Genomic DNA, 25,149 nt, shown 5'->3' on the forward strand with positions numbered 1-25,149 from the left:
CCTGCCAGCTGCTCTCAGAGGCCTCCTGTGTGCTCTATACTATATAGTATGGTAGTATACACTACCTGCCAGCTGCTCTCAGAGGCCTCCTGTGTGCTCTATACTATATAGTATGGTAGTATACACTACCTGCCAGCTGCTCTCAGAGGCCTCCTGTGTGCTCTATACTATATAGTATGGTAGTGTACACTACCTGCCAGCTGCTCTCGGAGGCCTCCTGTGTGCTCTATACTATATAGTATGGTAGTGTACACTACCTGCCAGCTGCTCTCAGAGGCCTCCTGTGTGCTCTATACTATATAGTATGGTAGTATAACTACCTGCCAGCTGCTCTCGGAGGCCTCCTGTGTGCTCTATACTATATAGTATGGTAGTATAACTACCTGCCAGCTGCTCTCAGAGGCCTCCTGTGTGCTCTATACTATATAGTATGGTAGTATACACTACCTGCCAGCTGCTCTCAGAGGCCTCCTGTGTGCTCTATACTATATAGTATGGTAGTGTACACTACCTGCCAGCTGCTCTCAGAGGCCTCCTGTGTGCTCTATACTATATAGTATGGTAGTATACACTACCTGCCAGCTGCTCTCAGAGGCCTCCTGTGTGCTCTATACTATATAGTATGGTAGTATAGTTACCTGCCAGCTGCTCTCAGAGGCCTCCTGTGTGCTTTATACTATATAGTATGGTAGTATAGTTACCTGCCAGCTGCTCTCGGAGGCCTCCTGTGTGCTCTATACTATATAGTATGGTAGTATACACTACCTGCCAGCTGCTCTCAGAGGCCTCCTGTGTGCTCTATACTATATAGTATGGTAGTATAGCTACCTGCCAGCTGCTCTCAGAGGCCTCCTGTGTGCTCTATACTATATAGTATGGTAGTATACACTACCTGCCAGCTGCTCTCGGAGGCCTCCTGTGTGCTCTATACTATATAGTATGGTAGTATGTGGTAGTATAACTACCTGCCAGCTGCTCTCGGAGGCCTCCTGTGTGCTCTATACTATATAGTATGGTAGTATAGTTACCTGCCAGCTGCTCTCAGAGGCCTCCTGTGTGCTCGCTAACATGCGCTGCAGAGTCGCCAACTTCTGCTCCAACATCTGTTCTCTATGTAAGGCCTCCTAGAGAGAGAGAGAGAGAGAGAGATGGTCAGATGATGGGGTGAGAATGAGTTATCATCCATGTGCTGTGCAGGTGATGAGTGGACACAGAGTACATTACATTACAAAAACATTACATATTTTACATTCTAGTTATTTACAGACGCTTATTAAGAGAGACTTCCATCAAGGTCAACAGCGGAATGACATGGGGTTGTAGTTTTAGCAACATAGAAAGTAGTTGAGGAGAGCAGCCAGTAAGCAGCCTGAGGATATAGCTGCTATAAGCAGCCTAAAAGTAGGGCCTGTGGTGTCGGAGAACTGTAGTGTCAGTGAATGACCACTAGGGGTCAGCGTTACTCTACCTGGAGATACTGGGAGAGCTGGAACAGTTCCTGAGAATACATACTGGGAGTGTTGGCTGCAACCTGCAAAACACACACGGTCATATACAGTAACATACATTAACAAATACATTAACATACAGTAACATACAGTAACATACATTAACAATAACATACATTAACAAATACATTAACAATAACATACATTACATACATTATGTTGGCTGCAACCTGCAAAACACACACGGTCATATACAGTAACATACAATAACATACAGTAACATACAATAACAATAACATACATTATGTTGGCTGTGATCTACAAGCACCACACAGTAATACATAGTAATATGTAGAGATATATAGTAGATATAGATATAGTAGAGATATATAGTAATATGGAGAGAGAGAGAGAGAGAGAGACAGAGAGAGACAGACAGACAGACAGACAGACAGAGAGAGAGAGATAGAGAGAGAGAGAGAGACAGAGAGACAGAGAGAGAGAGAGAGAGACAGAGAGAGAGAGACAAAAGTTCAGTTGAAGTTCAGTGGCACCCCACCCCCCAGTCACCTTTGATCAACCCACCCCCCCCTGCTCTGTGAATTGTTTGGGGGGAGGGGGAATCCAGGTGTGGAACGGACGGAGAGAGAGAGACACACACGGTCATAATAGGCAGATGGTTGAATGAATAACGCTCTCCCATCCCTCAATACCAACCGCTGTAGTGCCCTTGAGCAAGGCACTTAACCCCCAACTACAGACTATAGACTGGCTCATTTACTCAGCCTCCAAATAACTACTGCGTTAGTGTGTGTGTGTGTGTGTGTGTGTGTGTGTGTGTGTGTGTGTGTGTGTGTGTGTGTGTGTGTGTGTGTGTGCGCGTGCGTGTGTTAGAGTGGCTGATTAAATTAGCTCCAGTTCTCTAATGTGATTAGATGTCCTAAAGCAGCAAGATTGCACCTACTTGGTGCACACACACACACACACACATAATAAATATTGACTAACTCTCTCACACTCTCCAGGGGACATGCCTACAGCACTTGTTAACTGGTCCCAACAGTTAAATGACAGCTTAGCTTGCAGTAGTCAGGCTAGCAGATTGAGAGACAGACAGGAGAGATAGAGGCTGAGAGACTGACAGACAGGAGAGATAGAGGCTGAGAGACTGAGAGACAGACAGGAGAGATAGAGGCTGAGAGACTGAGAGACAGGAGAGATAGAGGCTGAGAGACTGAGAGACAGGAGAGATAGAGGCTGAGAGACTGAGAGACAGGAGAGATAGAGGCTGAGAGACTGAGAGACAGGAGAGATAGAGGCTGAGAGACAGGAGAGATAGAGGCTGAGAGACTGAGAGACAGGAGAGATAGAGGCTGAGAGACTGAGAGACAGGAGAGATAGAGGCTGAGAGACTGAGACAGACAGGAGAGATAGAGGCTGAGAGACTGAGAGACAGGAGAGATAGAGGCTGAGAGACTGAGACAGACAGGAGAGATAGAGGCTGAGAGACTGAGAGACAGGAGAGATAGAGGCTGAGAGACTGAGACAGACAGGAGAGATAGAGACTGAGAGACAGGAGAGATAGAGGCTGAGAGACTGAGAGACAGGAGAGATAGAGGCTGAGAGACTGAGAGACAGGAGAGATAGAGGCTGAGAGACTGAGAGACAGGAGAGATAGAGGCTGAGAGAGGAGAGATAGAGACTGAGAGACAGACAGGAGAGATAGAGGCTGAGAGACTGAGAGACAGGAGAGATAGAGGCTGAGAGACTGAGAGACAGGAGAGATAGAGGCTGAGAGACTGAGAGACAGGAGAGATAGAGGCTGAGAGACAGGAGAGATAGAGACAGAGAGACTGAGAGACAGGAGAGATAGAGGCTGAGAGACTGAGAGACAGGAGAGATAGAGACTGAGAGACAGACAGGAGAGATAGAGGCTGAGAGACTGAGAGACAGACAGGAGAGATAGAGACTGAGAGACAGACAGGAGAGATAGAGGCTGAGAGACTGAGAGACAGACAGGAGAGATAGAGGCTGAGAGACAGAGAGACAGGAGAGATAGAGACAGAGAGACAGACAGGAGAGATAGAGGCTGAGAGACTGAGAGACAGAGAGATAGAGGCTGAGAGACTGAGAGACAGGAGAGATAGAGGCTGAGAGACTGAGAGACAGACAGGAGAGATAGAGGCTGAGCGACTGAGAGACAGACAGGAGAGATAGAGGCTGAGAGACTGAGAGACAGACAGGAGAGATAGAGACTGAGAGACAGGAGAGACAGACAGGAGAGATAGAGGCTGAGAGACTGTGAGACAGACAGGAGAGACAGAGGCTGAGAGACTGAGAGACAGGAGAGATAGAGACTGAGAGACAGACAGGAGAGATAGAGGCTGAGAGACTGAGAGACAGACAGGAGAGATAGAGAGACAGGAGAGATAGAGGCTGAGAGACTGAGACAGACAGGAGAGATAGAGTGACAGGAGAGATAGAGGCTGAGAGACTGACAGACAGGAGAGATAGAGGCTGAGAGACTGAGAGACAGACAGGAGAGATAGAGACTGAGAGACTGAGAGACAGACAGGAGAGATAGAGAGACAGGAGAGATAGAGGCTGAGAGACTGAGAGACAGGAGAGATAGAGACTGAGAGACTGAGAGACAGACAGGAGAGATAGAGGCTGAGAGACAGACAGGAGAGATAGAGGCTGAGAGACTGAGAGACAGGAGAGATAGAGACTGAGAGACAGAGAGACAGGAGAGATAGAGGCTGAGAGACTGAGAGACAGGAGAGATAGAGACTGAGAGACTGAGAGACAGACAGGAGAGATAGAGGCTGAGAGACTGAGAGACAGGAGAGATAGAGGCTGAGAGACTGAGAGACAGGAGAGATAGAGGCTGAGAGACTGAGAGACAGGAGAGATAGAGGCTGAGAGACTGAGAGACAGGAGAGATAGAGGCTGAGAGAGTGAGAGACAGACAGGAGAGATAGAGGCTGAGAGACTGAGAGACAGGAGAGATAGAGACTGAGAGACTGAGAGACAGACAGGAGAGATAGAGGCTAGCTTACTATACTACTGCTGCTAGAATATATTTGCACTAAGCTCATTTTAATTACTGTTTATATTGAACATATCTTGCAGTCCTGTATATTATTGTGTGTTGTATATTGTGTCCTATTATATGTATACTTTTGTGTTTATATTGTCTATCTTTTTTAGATACACCGTGGGAATGGGGGGGGGAACGCAATTTAAATTGTCTGTATGTCTTGCACAAATAGAACATTTACAAATAAAGTTGACTTTCACTTTGACTTGACTAACAGTGTGCAGACTCCATTACTGTCTGCCATGGTATTACCATCTAGTGCAGGCGCTCTCAAACTGTTTCATACTGTGACCCCATTTTATTTAGGATATCTTTTTGGGGGACCCCGCACTTTCTGCGCCATGCCTGTATGCCCATCTTATACCACTCTCTGCCAGTGCTGTAAGCCTATGGAGTGGCTCACCTTCTTTGCAGGGCTATAACTTTTTAAATATTATAGCTATATCGACACGACTATGGCCCATTCGACATCGGGTATCTATCGTTCCGGATGTGGGGACGTTATATTTTTCCATTCGTACATTGTCGTGTTAGTACCGCCGAGAATATAAGTGTTTTTAGACTGTATAGCAGTCTAGGTTATAGGCCCCCGACGCGTATTACACATATTCGTTCCTATTAGGGATGGGTACCGAATTCGGTACTTATGAGGTACCAAACCGAAACACGTCGGTACTACCGAGTATCGAATCAAGTGAGAAACCGTGTGTCAACGTTCACACGCACAATATATGCTTATCTAGGATTTGACTTGATTCAACAACAAAGCAGTCGGAGCAATGGCTTGGAGCAAAGGCTTGGCTGCATAGGTCTTGGTAAAATGGCTTTGAGCTGGTTTAAAAACTATCTATCTGAAAGAACTCAGTGTGTTTCAGTAGAAGATTATACCTCAGCTGCTCTTACTGTAAACAAAGGTGTTCCACAAGGTTCTATTTTGGCCCCTGTCTTATTTTCCATCTTTATAAATGAACTAGGAAATGGGATAAACCCAGCACGTTTTCATTTATACGCCGATGATACAGTTGTTTACACAGTGGCTTCCTCTTTAACTCAGGCCATAGAGCTTCTACAGGATGCTTTTAATACACTACAACACTCCTTGCTAAGGCTAAGACTGGTCCTTAATACAAAAAAGACCAAGTACATGACCTTCTCTCGCTCTCGAGCTAATACAGCTGTCCCCCCGATTCTGACACTGGAAGGGACATGCCTTGACAAAGTAGCATCCTATAAATATCTGGGCATATGGATTGATGAAAAGATGGCCTTTGATGTTCATATTGGGAACCTACTGAGAAAACTTAGACCTAAACTGGGCTTTTTCTTCCGGTTAAAGAAATGTTTCCCGTCTGAAGCCAGGAAGAGAATTGTGCAGAGTTCCTTTCTGCCTGTATTAGACTATGGCGATGTAATCTATATGCATGCTCCTTCCTCCCTGCTTAAAAAGCTGGATTCTGCGTACCATACTGCCATACGTTTTGTAACAGGTGCAGGCTCTCGCACCCACCACTGCACTTTGTATCAGTCATTAGGATGGTCCTCTCTGTACCAAAGAAGACAATCACACATGTTGATTTTTATCCTTAAGTCATTGCTAGGTAAGCTGCCCTTATATATCTCCAGACTTCTGTCCTTTTATACTTGCTTTTTTAATACCAGACGAGCAGCAAATGGGATGCTGTTAAATGTTCCTTTGATGCAGTCAGAGCTTGGTAAAGCTGCATTCTCCCACTATGCTCCCTTTTTATGGAATACGCTGCAAGTGAAACTTTGTCTACAGGCACTTCCTACTGTGAATGCTTTTAAAGGTATACTACGATTAGCCCTTTATGAAACATGTAACTGTTTTACCTGATGCTATTGTTGATGTGATTATGCTCCTTGCCACTGCACAAATGACCCTCTGTATTTATATTTGAATTGTATGTTTTTTGTTTAATGCCCTGTTTTATGTTTAAACTTGTTGTGTGCTGTGTTGGTCAGGACTCCCTGGAAGAAGAGATCTTGTATCTCAATGGGACATTCCTGGATAAATAAAGGATAAATAAAAAAAAAAAATGGCAAGCCGAAAACTGTCGAAATTGTAGTTATTTGAAGTTTGGATTTTTTTTTTACGACTGAGGTAGGTAAATAAAATTTCTTGAGACTAAAGTACAGAAAAAAGGTACCGTTGGGTACCGGTATCGATTCACAGGTACCGGTACCGGTATCGGTTCAAATGTGAAAGGTACCCATCCCTAGGAATCCACCAGGCGGTGGTATTGAGGCGTTGCAATATCAGACAGGGTCCAGCTGGCTCCCGGAGCCTTCCTGGATGAATTATGAATGCCAATAGTGAATAAAGGAAATAACGATCATAACAACGAGTTTACTCGCTGTTGGCGCTATTCGATTGGCGGGCAATAACGAGTAAACTAGTTTTTGGCGCAAGATGTGTTAATGTATCACGTAATTTCAATGTGGACTGGGGTGAGTTTCAGCGTGTAACGTTACCGTCTTCGATACTAACTGCTATTATCAACATTTGACCCACATTAGATGATTGGTATAACGCTGCCCACGGAATTATAAACGCCCCCTAGCCCATCCGGTCAACATCAGATGACGTGTAGTAACTTCTAGAAGTACGTCTAGTTGGAATTTTTTATATCGCGCTGATTGCCATAAAACTGTATTTCATCATCAATATAATGCATTTGGGGCTATATATCACGTTCTGGAGAAAGCTGCAGAAAGAGATGAAAACATACTTATACATTAGACCATACTTTACTATGAATATGTGAATGAAAAAGTTTAACATTGCTACACAATGAACAATACATATAGGACTTTGAATGGGCCCTAATAATGGCAATGTAGCAATAGAATTTAAAAAGTTATAGCCCTGCAAAGAAGGGGACTTTCTCTATAGACAAATAGAGCCGGCAACCTACGGTTGATAATGAATTTAACCCATGGCAGCCAAAGTGTTAAGGAATATCAAAATAAAAGCACACGTTGTTGAACGTGATCATGCATATTTATTAGAAAATGTAATTACAGCACTATGTTATCAATACACATTCATAAAACGAGGCATATTAGCCAAAATATGTTGCCAGAACATAAAAATAAAGATAATTTTTTTTTTCTTTTTTTTTTGTAATTTTTTTTACTTTCCAATGTGCACCTAGACGCGACACCAATTTGGGTCGCGACCCGTAGTTTGAGAACCACTGAGTGTCTTTGTTTGACCAAATTCTAATAGTTTGACTATCAGTGTGTGGTAATACGTAAGAAAAAACAAACAAATCAAATGAGATGTTCTACATGATACATTTTGATATATATTTTTAGGGATTTTTTTTTTATTGACAGGACCGTTTGGAAATTGGGAGAGAGAGAGAGATGGGGAGAGAGAGACATACAGAGAGAGATGGGGAGAGAGAGACATACAGAGAGAGATGGGGAGAGAGAGACATACAGAGAGAGATGGGGAGAGAGAGACATACAGAGAGAGATGGGGAGAGAGAGACATACAGAGAGAGATGGGGAGAGAGAGACATACAGAGAGAGATGGGGGGAGAGAGACATACAGAGAGAGATGGGGAGAGAGAGACATACAGAGAGATGGAGAGAGAGAGACATAGAGAGAGATGGGGAGAGAGAGACATACAGAGAGATGGGGAGAGAGAGACATACAGAGAGAGATGGGGAGAGAGAGACATACAGAGAGAGATGGGGAGAGAGAGACATACAGAGAGAGATGTGGAGAGAGAGACATACAGAGAGAGATGGGGAGAGAGAGACATACAGAGAGAGATGGGGAGAGAGAGACATACAGAGAGAGATGGGGAGAGAGAGACATACAGAGAGAGATGGGGAGAGAGAGACATACAGAGAGATGGGGAGAGGTGGTGCGCCATACATTTTGATATTTGAACAGATCTTTATTTTTTTTTTAATTGAGAGTTGAAACCATACTTGTATTTCATTATGAAACGTGGATATTAGCTTCCAAGTGAGGGTTTCTCGCCATGTAGCATAAACAGTGTGTGTGCGTGTGTCAGTGTTTGGAATATTCAAGGCCCATAACCAACCAAACTAATAGACACCCCCCCCCCCCCATACACACAAATCTTCATCACGCAAAAACATCACACACAGAAAAGATGTGATAACTTACCTTGTCAACATGTACACACACACACATTCTCTTACCTTGTCAACAGGTAGTGGTAAAGGAGCCTGGATGACACTGTAGAGAGAGAGAGAGAGAGAGAGAGAGAGAGAGAGAGAGAGAGAGAGAGAAAGAGAAAGAGAAAGGAGACAGAGAGAGAGAGAAAGTTAGTTACCATGGAAACTACTCAGGAGGATGTCGGTGCCTAAAAGGTTTCTTTTTAAAGATGATCTCTATTACATCAATGTTGTATTTTACTACAAAAAAAAAGATGGGGGGAGAAAGCAAGAGAAGGAGGAAGGGGAGAGAGATAGAGGGGAGAGGGAGAAAGAGAAGTAGAGAGAGGCAGAGGAGAGTAAGGGGGAGAGAGAGAGAGAGATGGGTGGGGGGGGGTGTACTTGTGGAGTAGCAGTCATCGTTTACTAGTGTGTTCCCTGTTCCCCCCCCTCTGTGTTCCCCCCCCCTCTGTGTTCCCTGTTCCCCCCCCCTCTGTGTTCCCCCCCCCTCTGTGTTCCCTGTTCCCCCCCCTCTGTGTTCCCTGTTCCCCCCCCTCTGTGTTCCCTGTTCCCCCCCCTCTGTGTTCCCTGTTCCCCCCCCTCTGTGTTCCCTGTTCCCCCCCCTCTGTGTTCCCTGTTCCCCCCCCCTCTGTGTTCCCTGTCCCCCCCCCCTCTGTGTTCCCTGTTCCCCCCCCTCTGTGTTCCCCCCCCTCTGTGTTCCCTGTTCCCCCCCTCTGTGTTCCCTGTTCCCCCCCCTCTGTGTTCCCTGTTCCCCCCCCTCTGTGTTCCCTGTTCCCCCCCTCTGTGTTCCCTGTTCCCCCCCTCTGTGTTCCCTGTTCCCCCCCCTCTGTGTTCCCTGTTCCCCCCCCCTCTGTGTTCCCTGTTCCCCCCCCTCTGTGTTCCCTGTTCCCCCCCCTCTGTGTTCCCCCCCCCTCTGTGTTCCCTGTTCCCCCCCCCTCTGTGTTCCCTGTTCCCCCCCCTCTGTGTTCCCTGTTCCCCCCCCTCTGTGTTCCCCCCCCCTCTGTGTTCCCTGTTCCCCCCCCCCTCTGTGTTCCCTGTTCCCCCCCCCTCTGTGTTCCCTGTTCCCCCCCCCCTCTGTGTTCCCTGTTCCCCCCCTCTGTGTTCCCTGTTCCCCCCCCTCTGTGTTCCCTGTTCCCCCCCTCTGTGTTCCCTGTTCCCCCCCCCTCTGTGTTCCCTGTTCCCCCCCCTCTGTGTTCCCTGTTCCCCCCCCCTCTGTGTTCCCTGTTCCCCCCCCCTCTGTGTTCCCTGTTCCCCCCCTCTGTGTTCCCTGTTCCCCCCCTCTGTGTTCCCTGTTCCCCCCCCTCTGTGTTCCCTGTTCCCCCCCCTCTGTGTTCCCTGTTCCCCCCCTCTGTGTTCCCTGTTCCCCCCCTCTGTGTTCCCTGTTCCCCCCCCTCTGTGTTCCCTGTTCCCCCCCCCTCTGTGTTCCCTGTTCCCCCCCCTCTGTGTTCCCTGTTCCCCCCCTCTGTGTTCCCTGTTCCCCCCCCTCTGTGTTCCCTGTTCCCCCCCCTCTGTGTTCCCTGTTCCCCCCCTCTGTGTTCCCTGTTCCCCCCCCTCTGTGTTCCCTGTTCCCCCCCCCTCTGTGTTCCCTGTTCCCCCCCCTCTGTGTTCCCTGTTCCCCCCCCCTCTGTGTTCCCTGTTCCCCCCCCCTCTGTGTTCCCTGTTCCCCCCCTCTGTGTTCCCTGTTCCCCCCCCCTCTGTGTTCCCTGTTCCCCCCCCCTCTGTGTTCCCTGTTCCCCCCCTCTGTGTTCCCTGTTCCCCCCCTCTGTGTTCCCTGTTCCCCCCCCCTCTGTGTTCCCTGTTCCCCCCCCTCTGTGTTCCCTGTTCCCCCCCCTCTGTGTTCCCTGTTCCCCCCCTCTGTGTTCCCTGTTCCCCCCCCTCTGTGTTCCCTGTTCCCCCCCCCCTCTGTGTTCCCTGTTCCCCCCCCTCTGTGTTCCCTGTTCCCCCCCTCTGTGTTCCCTGTTCCCCCCCCTCTGTGTTCCCTGTTCCCCCCCCTCTGTGTTCCCTGTTCCCCCCCTCTGTGTTCCCTGTTCCCCCCCCTCTGTGTTCCCTGTTCCCCCCCCCTCTGTGTTCCCTGTTCCCCCCCCCTCTGTGTTCCCTGTTCCCCCCCCTCTGTGTTCCCTGTTCCCCCCCCCTCTGTGTTCCCTGTTCCCCCCCCTCTGTGTTCCCTGTTCCCCCCCTCTGTGTTCCCTGTTCCCCCCCCCTCTGTGTTCCCTGTTCCCCCCCCCTCTGTGTTCCCTGTTCCCCCCCTCTGTGTTCCCTGTTCCCCCCCTCTGTGTTCCCTGTTCCCCCCCTCTGTGTTCCCTGTTCCCCCCCCTCTGTGTTCCCTGTTCCCCCCCCTCTGTGTTCCCCCCCCTCTGTGTTCCCTGTTCCCCCCCCCTCTGTGTTCCCTGTTCCCCCCCTCTGTGTTCCCTGTCCCCCCCCCTCTGTGTTCCCTGTTCCCCCCCTCTGTGTTCCCTGTTCCCCCCCCCTCTGTGTTCCCTGTTCCCCCCCCCTCTGTGTTCCCTGTTCCCCCCCCTCTGTGTTCCCTGTTCCCCCCCCTCTGTGTTCCCTGTTCCCCCCCCCTCTGTGTTCCCTGTTCCCCCCCCTCTGTGTTCCCTGTTCCCCCCCCTCTGTGTTCCCTGTTCCCCCCCTCTGTGTTCCCTGTTCCCCCCCTCTGTGTTCCCTGTTCCCCCCCCTCTGTGTTCCCTGTTCCCCCCCCCTCTGTGTTCCCTGTTCCCCCCCTCTGTGTTCCCTGTTCCCCCCCTCTGTGTTCCCTGTTCCCCCCCCTCTGTGTTCCCTGTCCCCCCCCCCCTGTGTTGCCTGTTCCCCCCCTCTGTGTTCCCTGTTCCCCCCCTCTGTGTTCCCTGTTCCCCCCCTCTGTGTTCCCCCCCCTCTGTGTTCCCTGTTCCCCCCCCCTCTGTGTTCCCTGTTCCCCCCCCTCTGTGTTCCCTGTCCCCCCCCCCCTGTGTTGCCTGTTCCCCCCCTCTGTGTTCCCTGTTCCCCCCCCTCTGTGTTCCCTGTTCCCCCCCCCTCTGTGTTCCCTGTTCCCCCCCCTCTGTGTTCCCTGTTCCCCCCCCTCTGTGTTCCCTGTTCCCCCCCTCTGTGTTCCCTGTTCCCCCCCTCTGTGTTCCCTGTTCCCCCCCTCTGTGTTCCCTGTTCCCCCCCCCTCTGTGTTCCCTGTTCCCCCCCCTCTGTGTTCCCTGTTCCCCCCCCTCTGTGTTCCCTGTCCCCCCCCCTCTGTGTTCCCTGTTCCCCCCCCCCTCTGTGTTCCCCCCCCCCTCTGTGTTCCCTGTTCCCCCCCCCTCTGTGTTCCCTGTTCCCCCCCTCTGTGTTCCCTGTTCCCCCCCCTCTGTGTTCCCTGTTCCCCCCCCTCTGTGTTCCCTGTTCCCCCCCTCTGTGTTCCCTGTTCCCCCCCCTCTGTGTTCCCTGTTCCCCCCCCTCTGTGTTCCCTGTTCCCCCCCCCTCTGTGTTCCCTGTTCCCCCCCCCTCTGTGTTCCCTGTTCCCCCCCCTCTGTGTTCCCTGTTCCCCCCCCTCTGTGTTCCCTGTTCCCCCCCCCTCTGTGTTCCCTGTTCCCCCCCCTCTGTGTTCCCTGTTCCCCCCCCTCTGTGTTCCCTGTTCCCCCCCCTCTGTGTTCCCTGTTCCCCCCCCTCTGTGTTCCCTGTTCCCCCCCCTCTGTGTTCCCTGTTCCCCCCCTCTGTGTTCCCTGTCCCCCCCCCCTCTGTGTTCCCTGTTCCCCCCCTCTGTGTTCCCTGTTCCCCCCCCCTCTGTGTTCCCTGTTCCCCCCCCTCTGTGTTCCCTGTTGCCCCCCCCTCTGTGTTCCCTGTTCCCCCCCCCTCTGTGTTCCCTGTTCCCCCCCCTCTGTGTTCCCTGTTCCCCCCCCTCTGTGTTCCCTGTTCCCCCCCCCTCTGTGTTCCCTGTTCCCCCCCTCTGTGTTCCCTGTTCCCCCCCCTCTGTGTTCCCTGTTCCCCCCCCTCTGTGTTCCCTGTTCCCCCCCCTCTGTGTTCCCTGTTCCCCCCCTCTGTGTTCCCTGTTCCCCCCCCTCTGTGTTCCCTGTTCCCCCCCCTCTGTGTTCCCTGTTCCCCCCCTCTGTGTTCCCTGTTCCCCCCCCCTCTGTGTTCCCTGTTCCCCCCCCCTCTGTGTTCCCTGTCCCCCCCCCCTCTGTGTTCCCTGTTCCCCCCCCTCTGTGTTCCCTGTTCCCCCCCCTCTGTGTTCCCTGTTCCCCCCCCCTCTGTGTTCCCTGTTCCCCCCCCTCTGTGTTCCCTGTTCCCCCCCCCTCTGTGTTCCCTGTCCCCCCCCCCTCTGTGTTCCCTGTTCCCCCCCCTCTGTGTTCCCTGTTCCCCCCCCTCTGTGTTCCTGTTCCCCCCCTCTGTGTTCCCTGTTCCCCCCCCCTCTGTGTTCCCTGTCCCCCCCCCCTCTGTGTTCCCTGTTCCCCCCTCTGTGTTCCCTGTTCCCCCCCCTCTGTGTTCCCTGTCCCCCCCCCCCCCTCTGTTCCCTGTTCCCCCCCCCCTCTGTGTTCCCTGTTCCCCCCCCCTCTGTGTTCCCTGTTCCCCCCCTCTGTGTTCCCTGTTCCCCCCCTCTGTGTTCCCTGTCCCCCCCCCCCCCCCCCCCCGCTGTGTTCCCCCCCCCCCCCCAGGTTAGCGACTGGCTAGGCCACAACAAGCTGTCCCTCCACGTGGGGAAGACTTGAGTCTTCTTTCTGTGTAGATAGGACATGATACGTCGTCAAAAACGTATAAAAAAACGCCAGGAATACACTAGTCTAACCTCAGCCTGAGTCCATCCTATTCAGGTCAAAGGTCAGGCTCAGAAAATCGCCAGGTTTTAACATTAGAATAGGAGATACTGTTCTCACCGACAAAACATCTGTGAAATATCTCGGTTGCGTCCTGGAAAACAGCTTATCAGGGGAAAGCATGGCTCAACAAGCACTTACAAAGATCAATAACAGGACTAGATACCTGATTGATTGATTGATTGATTGAAAAGTGTATTAACAGATTGCAGAATGGGTACAGTACAGTACAGCTCAATACATACAATTGTTAAGGGGATGCAGACCAGAGAAAGACTTTCGTCTTGTTTACATCAGGGTCCCCCATTTTACATTCATCATAACATATATGACATACATGACATACCACACACACACACACACACACACACACACACACACACACACACACACACACACACACACACACACACACACACACACACACACACACACACACACACACACACACACACACACACACACACACACACACACACACACACACACACACACACACACACACACACACACACACACACACACACACACACGTTGGACAGCGGACTCACCACCTTCCTGTATTAAGAAGCAATCATTGGACAGCGGACTCACCACCTTCCTGTATTAAGAAGCAATCAAAAAGATAATTATCTGCCTATACAGCAGCTGATAGCAGCCGGCCCAGGCCTCCTGAAGGTCATCTGTATATAAACACGGGGAGCCGCGACACAGACAGCGACAGTAACTCACTCGCTGTGGAGCCGCTCTGCTCCCAGAGCTATAAACACGGTGGGATCCTCCACGCTCTGCTACAGTATCCACCCTGCAGCTACAGTATCATCCACCCTGCAGCTACAGTATCCACCCTGCAGCTACAGTATCCACCCTGCAGCTACAGTATCATCCACCCTGCAGCTACAGTATCCACCCTGCAGCTACAGTATCCACCCTGCAGCTACAGTATCATCCACCCTGCAGCTACAGTATCATCCACCCTGCAGCTACAGTATCCACCCTGCAGCTACAGTATCATCCACCCTGCAGCTACAGTATCATCCACCCTGCAGCTACAGTATCATCCACCCTGCAGCTACAGTATCATCCACCCTGCAGCTACAGTATCATCCACCCTGCAGCTACAGTATCCACCCTGCAGCTACAGTATCATCCACCCTGCAGCTACAGTATCATCCACCCTGCAGCTACAGTATCATCCACCCTGCAGCTACAGTATCCACCCTGCAGCTACAGTATCCACCCTGCAGCTACAGTATCCACCCTGCAGCTACAGTATCCACCCTGCAGCTACAGTATCATCCACCCTGCAGCTACAGTATCATCCACCCTGCAGCTACAGTATCATCCACCCTGCAGCTACAGTATCCACCCTGCAGCTACAGTATCCACCCTGCAGCTACAGTATCCACCCTGCAGCTACAGTATCCACCCTGCAGCTACAGTATCATCCACCCTGCAGCTACAGTATCATCCACCCTGCAGCTACAGTATCATCCACCCTGCAGCTACAGTATCATCCACCCTGCAGCTACAGTATCATCCACCCTGCAGCTACAGTATCATCCACCCTGCAGCTACAGTATCCACCCTGCAGCTACAGTATCATCCACCCTGCGGCTACAGTATCATCCACCCTGCAGCTACAGTATCCACCCTGCAGCTACAGTATCCACCCTGCAGCTACAGTATCCACCCGTCAGCTACAGTATCCACCCGTCAGCTACAGTATCATCCACCCTGCAGCTACAGTATCCACCCTGCAGCTACAGTATCCACCCTGCAGCTACAGTATCCACCCTGCAGCTACAGTATCCACCCTGCAGCTACAGTATCCACCCTGCAGCTACAGTATCCACCCTGCAGCTACAGTATCCACCCTGCAGCACGACGCCTGCCGAGCCCCTTAATGTGTCACTTTCAACACCATCACGGCACACTGCTGCATCACTGCATCCTCACGAGTACTACACACTAGTGGGGGGGGGGGAATATCGACACGTAGTAGCGATGTTCGATATTGGCTTTTTTACCAATACCGATATTGTCCAACTCTTAATTTCCGATACCGACATCAACAGATATCAACCGATACCGATACATGCGGGGTTTCCCCCCCCAAAAAATGGAATAATTTCAGGTAATTAACATTACATATCTCTTGTTGTGGAATTAACACAACATTATGCATACTTTTGACAATAAATACAAATCTGAATTTGTTCTTACTTGCTTGCCTAAATAAAGGTTAAATAAATGTAAAATATAATTTCCGATATCACATTTTAATATAATAATATCGGACATCCCTAATACGTAGTAGTATCACAATACTTTGCGTGGTGATCCTGTATCGATACAGGGACGCCAAGTATCGATATTTAATTATTTATAAAAAAAAAAAAAATTGTATATATATTTTTTTTGTATAAGGAAGTTGCATTGTTCATTTCAATACCTGTAATAGTACAGTAGTCCAGACACACGCACACGTGTGCATTCAGTTAAGTCGGAATATGACTAATACAAAACAGTTCAGTTTGTCAGGTACATGCAACACAGATTACAGTGTTTACATCTGTCTGCTTGAGAAAATACCATGTTCTGCAATAAAAATGATTGAAGTGAGATGAACAGACTGAACTTTATTTTATTAGATAAAACATGTCGACAGTTTTACTTTGCAGTTGAAAAAAGGTAATAAATCGCAATATTAATATCGCAATATATTTAGTATCGCAATACTATCGTATCATGACTCAAGTATCGTGATAGTATCGTATCGTGAGGCCTCTGGTGATTCCCACCCCTAGTACACACTGTAGTACACAGTACTGAATGTATGTTGAGTGATATGTATAGTCTACTGTCTATAGTTTAATGTGGTAGTCTACACCCTCCCCAGACTGACAGAGGAGACATGTGGTAGTCTACACCCTCCCCAGACCGACAGAGGAGACATGTGGTAGTCTACACCCTCCCCAGACCGACAGAGGAGACATGTGGTAGTCTACACCCTCCCCAGACCAACAGAGGAGACATGTGGTAGTCTACACCCTCCCCAGACCAACAGAGGAGACATGTGGTAGTCTACACCCTCCCCAGACCGACAGAGGAGACATGTGGTAGTCTACACCCTCCCCAGACTGACAGAGGAGACATGTGGTAGTCTACACCCTCCCCAGACCAACAGAGGAGACATGTGGTAGTCTACACCCTCCCCAGACCGACAGAGGAGACATGTGGTAGTCTACACCCTCCCCAGACCAACAGAGGAGACATGTGGTAGTCTACACCCTCCCCAGACCAACAGAGGAGACATGTGGTAGTCTACACCCTCCCCAGACCAACAGAGGAGACATGTGGTAGTCTACACCCTCCCCAGACCGACAGAGGAGACATGTGGTAGTCTACACCCTCCCCAGACCAACAGAGGAGACATGTGGTAGTCTACACCCTCCCCAGACCAACAGAGGAGACATGTGGTAGTCTACACCCTCCAGGACTGACGACCAGGACCATGACACCCGTCTCCCCTGCCATGGGGGTGTCTTCCAGGTTGACTCAATGGGAGATCCATTCATCCATTCAAACCTTTAGGCCTAAAACAAATAATGGGTTGTTTCCGGTTGCCGACCGACCCTGCCGATTTAGGTGCGACCCAATATATTTTATGAGTTAAAAAAAAAATAATAATAATAATTCAAAAAACAATTTAAATTTTTTATTTTTTGAATAAAGTTTCATATAAATCTTAGTCAAACCAAAGATATTAAACACGCTGGCAGAGTACATGCATCCATGTTGTTGTGAACATTTTAATTAAATAAAGAAATTCCCTATCCATTGTCGCCGTGGGAAAGAATAAAATAAAAAATTCAATTAAATAAATTCCCTACCTACCCATGGCCTTAACTGACAACCAACAGGAAACAAACAATATTTTTTGTTATGCCTTGATATTCTTTTTAACAAGGCTTTGGCCTGAATTTTCTTTTACTTTTATTTTTACTTCTATTCATTTTATTATTATTTTTATTTTATTTTACTCTTAGGTTCTTCCATTTCACTGGTTGTTAGTCTTTTTAATAGTTTTTATTCATTTTAAATTGTTTTATTCATTTAACTTTTGTCTATATCTCCTGTAGCACTCTGAGATTCTCACGAATATAAAGTGCGGTACAAATTGAATCCATTATTATTATTATCATGCCAGTTCAAATAAATAGTTAAAACACAGAAGACAAAAAGCATTAAAACAGTTACACATTAATAAAATAAGGCATCAATAAAAACAAGTACAAAAACAAGCAACACAGCGAGATTAAAAAACTCAAGATAAAAATCTGTGCAAAAAAGAAAAAAAAACAGTGACACAGTGTACCAGAGAGGTTTAATATCATGGCCCTAAACTGTCCATAGGTCAACAGAGACTGGATCATTCCAAGAGGTTAGTGCACTAAAACAAAAGTGTGACTTCCCAAGTGAGGCCAGTCCTCTGAGCAGCTTAGATAAGGTCCAAAGTTCCAATCTAGCATCATTGCAATATAAAAAGGTAGTTTCTTTCCGATAATGGCCTTCTCGATAAACCAATACCAATGATCACTACGCCTCTTAGCCAGAGAAGACCAACCCGCCTCCTCACAGAGGACACAGTGGAGAGTGGCATAGCCATCACCAGAAACAGATCTGAGAGCAGAATGATAGACCGTGTCTGGGGGTATAAGAGTGGAAGGAGCATAGGGAAGCTGGTTCCGTTTCTGTAGAAAAAAAAACATTTGCTGACAAGATCATCCATATGGTATTTAAAAATGTAAACTTCTCATCAAGCCAGATGGCAAGATATTTATAATTCAGTAACTCTCTCAATGTTAGATCCATTCACAGTGGATAAATGCATACTACTATAATCAATATTTCTGGCTCTAGTAAACAGCATGAACTTTGTTTTGGTCTACATTACACGCTAGTTTAACACATTGAGTGCCATGCAGTATGCCCATCTTTACCACTCTCTGCCAGTGCTGTAACCCTATGGAGTGGCTCACCTTCTTTGCAGGGCTATACGTTTTTAAATATTGTAGCTATATCGACATTACTATGGCCCATTCAACTTCGGGTCTATCGTTCTATCTATAATTCTGAAACCAATCACAGGTTTAACCGTTTGTGACTGATTACATAACCTTTGTAAGAGGCTAAGAACAAAATTATTATTATTATTATTATTAACTGTATCAAACGCTTTTGACAGATCTGCTGTGATTGGCTCTGAAACCAGATTGGTCTGGACTTCAAACAGAGCATCTAGAAAGAAATGTCTTGAGTTGGAGATTCCAGATTCTAGCTCGGCAAGGTCACATGGAAATAGTTCTGTCATTATTTAAATAATTTCTCTCATCACCATATATCTATAACAAGGATCCGATTGATCCTCTTCAGTTGAGCTCCTGGAATCAATGGCTTGCCATGCTTCAAATGCATCACAAGTATAAACATTAAAGATTGTGTAATGTTTTTTATGCAGTATTTAATAATAGTTTTTTAGTATGGAAGTCAAATGGAACTTCCAATAATAAATATTAATATTTCCTTTCATAGTGAAACAACCCTGTCCCAGTGCATTCTACTCCTATTGTCATGAGCTTATCTGATCTCCTGTCATCAATGTTCCATTAGCACTTTCCGTGCCAGCAGGGGGAGCCAAAAATAGCGCTCGAGTGCCAGCGCTGTAGTCAATGTGAGGGCGATCACATTTGCGAACGCATAAACTATATCTTAAATTATGGCTATGTGTCTAATCGCTTATCAATGACTTGTTTGCAGTCAACATTGTCGATTTTTATTTAATTTTTTTTAATAATCGGTTCATTTCCGTTTTATACCATTTTGAAAAACGCTCGTTTTTTGAAACTTCCAGAAAAAAAAGGCTTCTGCAGGAATCGCACTTTAATGGAATACACAAAACACAGGCTGAAAAATCTATTATCTTATTTCCTGATCAGCACACACACACTCACAGCCACACACACGCTGAGATATAGGTGAAAAGAGCTCCGATTATCCCAAGACCTTCCTTACCTCAGATCAGATGTTCTCCAAAAAGATTATTCCAATTCCTGATCCAACGCTGGGTACTGGAAATACCGATTCCACGCTGTTCTGAGGGTCGGCGAAGACTGGGATCGGCTCGAATTACATGCCTGACAAGTAAAATGTGGATTCCGGACTTTCTTTCCCCCATGCGTATTCATTCAATCCAATCCAATGGGTGCATTACCATCCGGCAGACGATAGGGGGCGGTATTTTCCCTGTTCAAACTCAGACAGAGTCCCAGTGGTAACGTGAGGCTAGATTGATGAAAAATGAATGGAAATCGATAATAAAAAAAAATAACGATTAAATAATGAGATTTCTCGTTCCTGGCACTCAAAGTGTTAACATGTAGATAAATGTAGGTAAGGGATACGTATGTCATAGTCATACCATGTATAGCTATGTAGGTAAGGGTTATGTCATGATCATAGCATGGCATGTGAGCCCTTTGACCCCTAGACAAATATAAACGACTGCCTGAACAAACAGACAGTGGGCCGTTAAAGAGAGCCATGTCTCACTGTGCCCGCCCCTTTAAAGAGAGCCATGTCTCACTGTGCCCACCCCTTTAAAGAGAGCCATGTCTCACTGTGCCTGCCCCTTTAAAGAGAGCCATGTCTCACTGTGCCCGCCCCTTTAAAGAGAGCCATGTCTCACTGTGCCCGCCCCTTTAAAGAGAGCCATGTCTCACTGTGCCCACCCCTTTAAAGAGAGCCATGTCTCACTGTGCCCGCCCCTTTAAAGAGAGCCATGTCTCACTGTGCCCGCCCCTTTAAAGAGAGCCGTGTCTCACTGTGCCCGCCCCTTTAAAGAGAGCCATGTCTCACTGTGCCCGCCCCTTTAAAGAGAGCCATGTCTCACTGTGCCTGCCCCTTTAAAGAGAGCCATGTCTCACTGTGCCCGCCCCTTTAAAGAGAGCCATGTCTCACTGTGCCCGCCCCTTTAAAGAGAGCCATGTCTCACTGTGCCCACCCCTTTAAAGAGAGCCATGTCTCACTGTGCCTGCCCCTTTAAAGAGAGCCATGTCTCACTGTGCCCGCCCCTTTAAAGAGAGCCATGTCTCACTGTGCCCGCCCCTTTAAAGAGAGCCATGTCTCACTGTGCCCGCCCCTTTAAAGAGAGCCATGTCTCACTGTGCCCGCCCCTTTAAAGAGAGCCATGTCTCACTGTGCCCGCCCCTTTAAAGAGAGCCATGTCTCACTGTGCCCGCCCCTTTAAAGAGAGCCATGTCTCACTGTGCCCGCCCCTTTAAAGAGAGCCATGTCTCACTGTGCCCGCCCCTTTAAAGAGAGCCATGTCTCACTGTGCCCGCCCCTTTAAAGAGAGCCATGTCTCACTGTGCCCGCCCCTTTAAAGAGAGAGAGCCATGTCTCACTGTGCCCGCCCCTTTAAAGAGAGAGAGCCATGTCTCACTGTGCCCGCCCCTTTAAAGAGAGCCATGTCTCACTGTGCCCGCCCCTTTAAAGAGAGCCATGTCTCACTGTGCCCGCCCCTTTAAAGAGAGCCATGTCTCACTGTGCCCGCCCCTTTAAAGAGAGCCATGTCTCACTGTGCCCGCCCCTTTAAAGAGAGCCATGTCTCACTGTGCCCGCCCCTTTAAAGAGAGCCATGTCTCACTGTGCCCGCCCCTTTAAAGAGAGCCATGTCTCACTGTGCCCGCCCCTTTAAAGAGAGCCGTGTCTCACTGTGCCCGCCCCTTTAAAGAGAGCCATGTCTCACCGTGCCCGCCCCTTTAAAGAAACACTTCCGCTCATCGTGTGGAAGGGAGAACAACGAGGAAGTAGATTAGTAGATAGTAGCAGTAAGTAGATCTTTATTGTCCATTGGTAGAGAAATTCGTTTAGTGTCACAACACATACGAAAAAGAAAACACAGGACAACCATGTTACAGAACAGACGGGACAAACACATCGATGAAAAGACAGACTGAGTAATAGATACAAGACAATGGGAGCGCTGATGAGTAATAGATACAAGACAATGGGAGCGCTGATGAGTAATAGATACAAGACAATGGGAGCGCTGATGAGTAATAGATACAAGACAATGGGAGCGCTGATGAGTAATAGATACAAGACAATGGGAGCGCTGATGAGTAATAGATACAAGACAATGGGAGCGCTGATGAGTAATAGATACAAGACAATGGGAGCGCTGATGAGTAATAGATACAAGACAATGGGAGCGCTGATGAGTAATAGATACAAGACAATGGGAGCGCTGATGAGTAATAGATACAAGACAATGGGATCGAGCGGCTGGGTGGCGCAGCGGACATTGCGCTCGTCACCAACGCAAGAGACACCGGGTTCGAATCCGGCTGTCAGCGTTGCCTCCGGCTTGGGCCGGTCGTCATACTAACTCAATTGGCAGAGTCAGCGGGAGGGAAGTCGATGGGTGGTAATCTGGACGTTGTAAAACAGCGACTCCTACAGGTCGGTTGGGGGACGCCTGCACAGCAGAGACAGGAAATGGCGAGGGTAGTGTGAGCCTCCCACACGTTACACCTCGCCAATGAGAGTCCGCGCTGGCAGGCGAAAATATGTGACAGGCTGCCTCCTCGTGTATCGGAGGGGACACGTGATGCAAGGCTTCTATCCTCACTACAACCGACCAGTGGGAGGCATGGTCTAGCAACGTTCAAGACAGGGGAGGGGAGAATTGGAAACACAAAATTGGGATGGGAGAAAAATAGAAAAAGGAGAAAAAGTGAATAAAAAAAAAAAGACAATGGGAGCGATGATGAATCCTGACGTGACCAGGTCGTGTGAATACTTTCGACAACAAATGTTTGTTTCTGCGTTCGAGTTTTGCGCTCTGATTGGCCAGGTCATGTGACATGTGCGCCAATCGTGGGACAGCAAGTTCTGCGCCTATTTCCGCGTCTAACAGCCTGCAAACTACCTGGCGTTCTATCGCCACGCTCTAAGACAAACTCTAACCTTAACCAACTTCGAAAGAGCGCCTAAGCTTAACCAGTGTAGAAACTTGCGGTCCCACGATTGGGCGTACATGTCACATGACCAGAAATGACCTGGCCAGTCAGAGATGCGAAAACAAACATTTGTTGTCTAAAGTATTCAGGCATCCAGGTCTGACAGGTGATGAATCCTGACTGTGAGCAGGTCTGACAGGTGATGAATCCTGACTCTGTCCAGGTCTGACAGGTGATGAATCCTGACTGTGAGCAGGTCTGACAGGTGATGAATCCTGACTGTGAGCAGGTCTGACAGGTGATGAATCCTGACTGTGTCCAGGTCTGACAGGTGATGAATCCTGACTGTGTCCAGGTCTGACAGGTGATGAATCCTGACTGTGTCCAGGTCTGACAGGTGATGAATCCTGACTGTGTCCAGGTCTGACAGGTGATGAATCCTGACTGTGTCCAGGTCTGACAGGTGATGAATCCTGACTGTGTCCAGGTCTGACAGGTGATGAATCCCGAGTGTGTCCAGGTCTGACAGGTGATGAATCCTGACTGTGTCCAGGTCTGACAGGTGATGAATCCCGAGTGTGTCCAGGTCTGACAGGTGATGAATCCTGAGTGAGCAGGTCTGACAGGTGATGAATCCTGACGTGATCAGATGATAAAACCTGACGTGATCAGATGATAAAACCTTGGGTTTTATTCTGTTTTAAGGTGGACTTTTGATTTGAAGGTAGAATTATGATGTTTGCCATAATCGGGCTGCTCTAACCCCACATGGTGAGTCCTAACACCACCAGGTCCAGAGGACAGAGCGCCCCCTGCTGGACAACAACACCACCAGGTCCAGAGGACAGAGTGCTCCCTGCTGGACAACAACACCACCAGGTCCAGAGGACAGAGTGTCTCCCTGCTGGACAACAACAACACCAGGTCCAGAGGACAGAGTGTCTCCCTGCTGGACAACAACAACACCAGGTCCAGATGACAGAGTGTCTCCCTGCTGGACAACAACACCACCAGGTCCAGAGGACAGAGTGTCTCCCTGCTGGACAACAACACCACCAGGTCCAGAGGACAGAGTGTCTCCCTGCTGGACAACAACACCACCAGGTCCAGAGGACAGAGCGCCCCCCTGCTGGACAACAACACCACCAGGTCCAGAGGACAGAGTGTCTCGCTGCTGGACAACAACACCACCAGGTCCAGAGGACAGAGTGTCTCCCTGCTGGACAACAACACCACCAGGTCCAGAGGACAGAGTGTCTCCCTGCTGGACAACAACACCACCAGGTCCAGAGGACAGAGAGCTCCTTGCTGGACAACAACACCACCAGGTCCAGAGGACAGAGTGTCTCCCTGCTGGACAACAACACCACCAGGTCCAGAGGACAGAGTGTCTCCCTGCTGGACAACAACACCACCAGGTCCAGAGGACAGAGAGCTCCTTGCTGGACAACAACACCACCAGGTCCAGAGGACAGAGTGTCTCCCTGCTGGACAACAACACCACCAGGTCCAGAGGACAGAGTGTCTCCCTGCTGGACAACAACACCACCAGGTCCAGAGGACAGAGTGTCTCCCTGCTGGACAACAACACCACCAGGTCCAGAGGACAGAGTGTCTCCCTGCTGGACAACAACACCACCAGGTCCAGAGGACAGAGTGTCTCCCTGCTGGACAACAACAACACCAGGTCCAGAGGACAGAGTGTCTCCCTGCTGGACAACAACACCACCAGGTCCAGAGGACAGAGTGTCTCTCTGCTGGACAACAACAACACCAGGTCCAGAGGACAGAGTGCCCCCTGCTGGACAACAACACCACCAGGTCAAGAGGACAGAGTGTCTCGCTGCTGGACAACAACACCACCAGGTCCAGAGGACAGAGTGTCTCTCTGCTGGACAACAACACCACCAGGTCCAGAGGACAGAGTGTCTCTCTGCTGGACAACAACACCACCAGGTCCAGAGGACAGAGTGTCTCCCTGCTGGACAACAACACCACCAGGTCCAGAGGACAGAGTGTCTCCCTGCTGGACAACAACACCACCAGGTCCAGAGGACAGAGCGCCCCCTGCTGGACAACAACACCACCAGGTCCAGAGGACAGAGAGCTGGACAACAACACCACCAGGTCCAGAGGACAGTGTGTCTCCCTGCTGGACAACAACACCACCAGGTCCAGAGGACAGAGTGCCCCCTGCTGGACAACAACACCACCAGGTCCAGAGGACAGAGTGTCTCCCTGCTGGACAACAACACCACCAGGTCCAGAGGACAGAGTGTCTCCCTGCTGGACAACAACACCACCAGGTCCAGAGGACAGAGTGCTGGACAACAACACCACCAGGTCCAGAGGACAGAGTGCCCCCTGCTGGACAACAACACCACCAGGTCCAGAGGACAGAGTGCCCCCTGCTGGACAACAACACCACCAGGTCCAGAGGACAGAGAGCTGGACAACAACACCACCAGGTCCAGAGGACAGAGTGTCTCCCTGCTGGACAACAACACCACCAGGTCCAGAGGACAGAGTGTCTCCCTGCTGGACAACAACACCACCAGGTCCAGAGGACAGAGTGTCTCCCTGCTGGACAACAACACCACCAGGTCCAGAGGACAGAGTGT

The 25,149-nt window shown here is 49.3% G+C and overlaps 1 protein-coding gene across 1 annotated transcript in view; it reads right to left on the reverse strand.

The window, feature by feature from the left end:
* LOC311229892 (filamin-B-like) overlaps positions 1–25,149 on the reverse strand; it is a gene marked incomplete at its 3' end in the record, with an annotated part of 367,515 nt that overhangs the window by 265,675 nt on the left and 76,691 nt on the right. Inside the window, 3 exon segments of the mRNA XM_084315961.1 lie at positions 1,029–1,124; positions 1,469–1,531; positions 8,752–8,788. Of these exon segments, the coding sequence (XP_084172087.1) occupies positions 1,029–1,124; positions 1,469–1,531; positions 8,752–8,788 (196 nt within the window).

Source organism: Notolepis coatsorum, assembly GCF_963971535.1.
Source record: "Notolepis coatsorum genome assembly, chromosome: 6".
Classification (NCBI taxonomy): Eukaryota; Metazoa; Chordata; class Actinopteri; order Aulopiformes; family Paralepididae; genus Notolepis; species Notolepis coatsorum.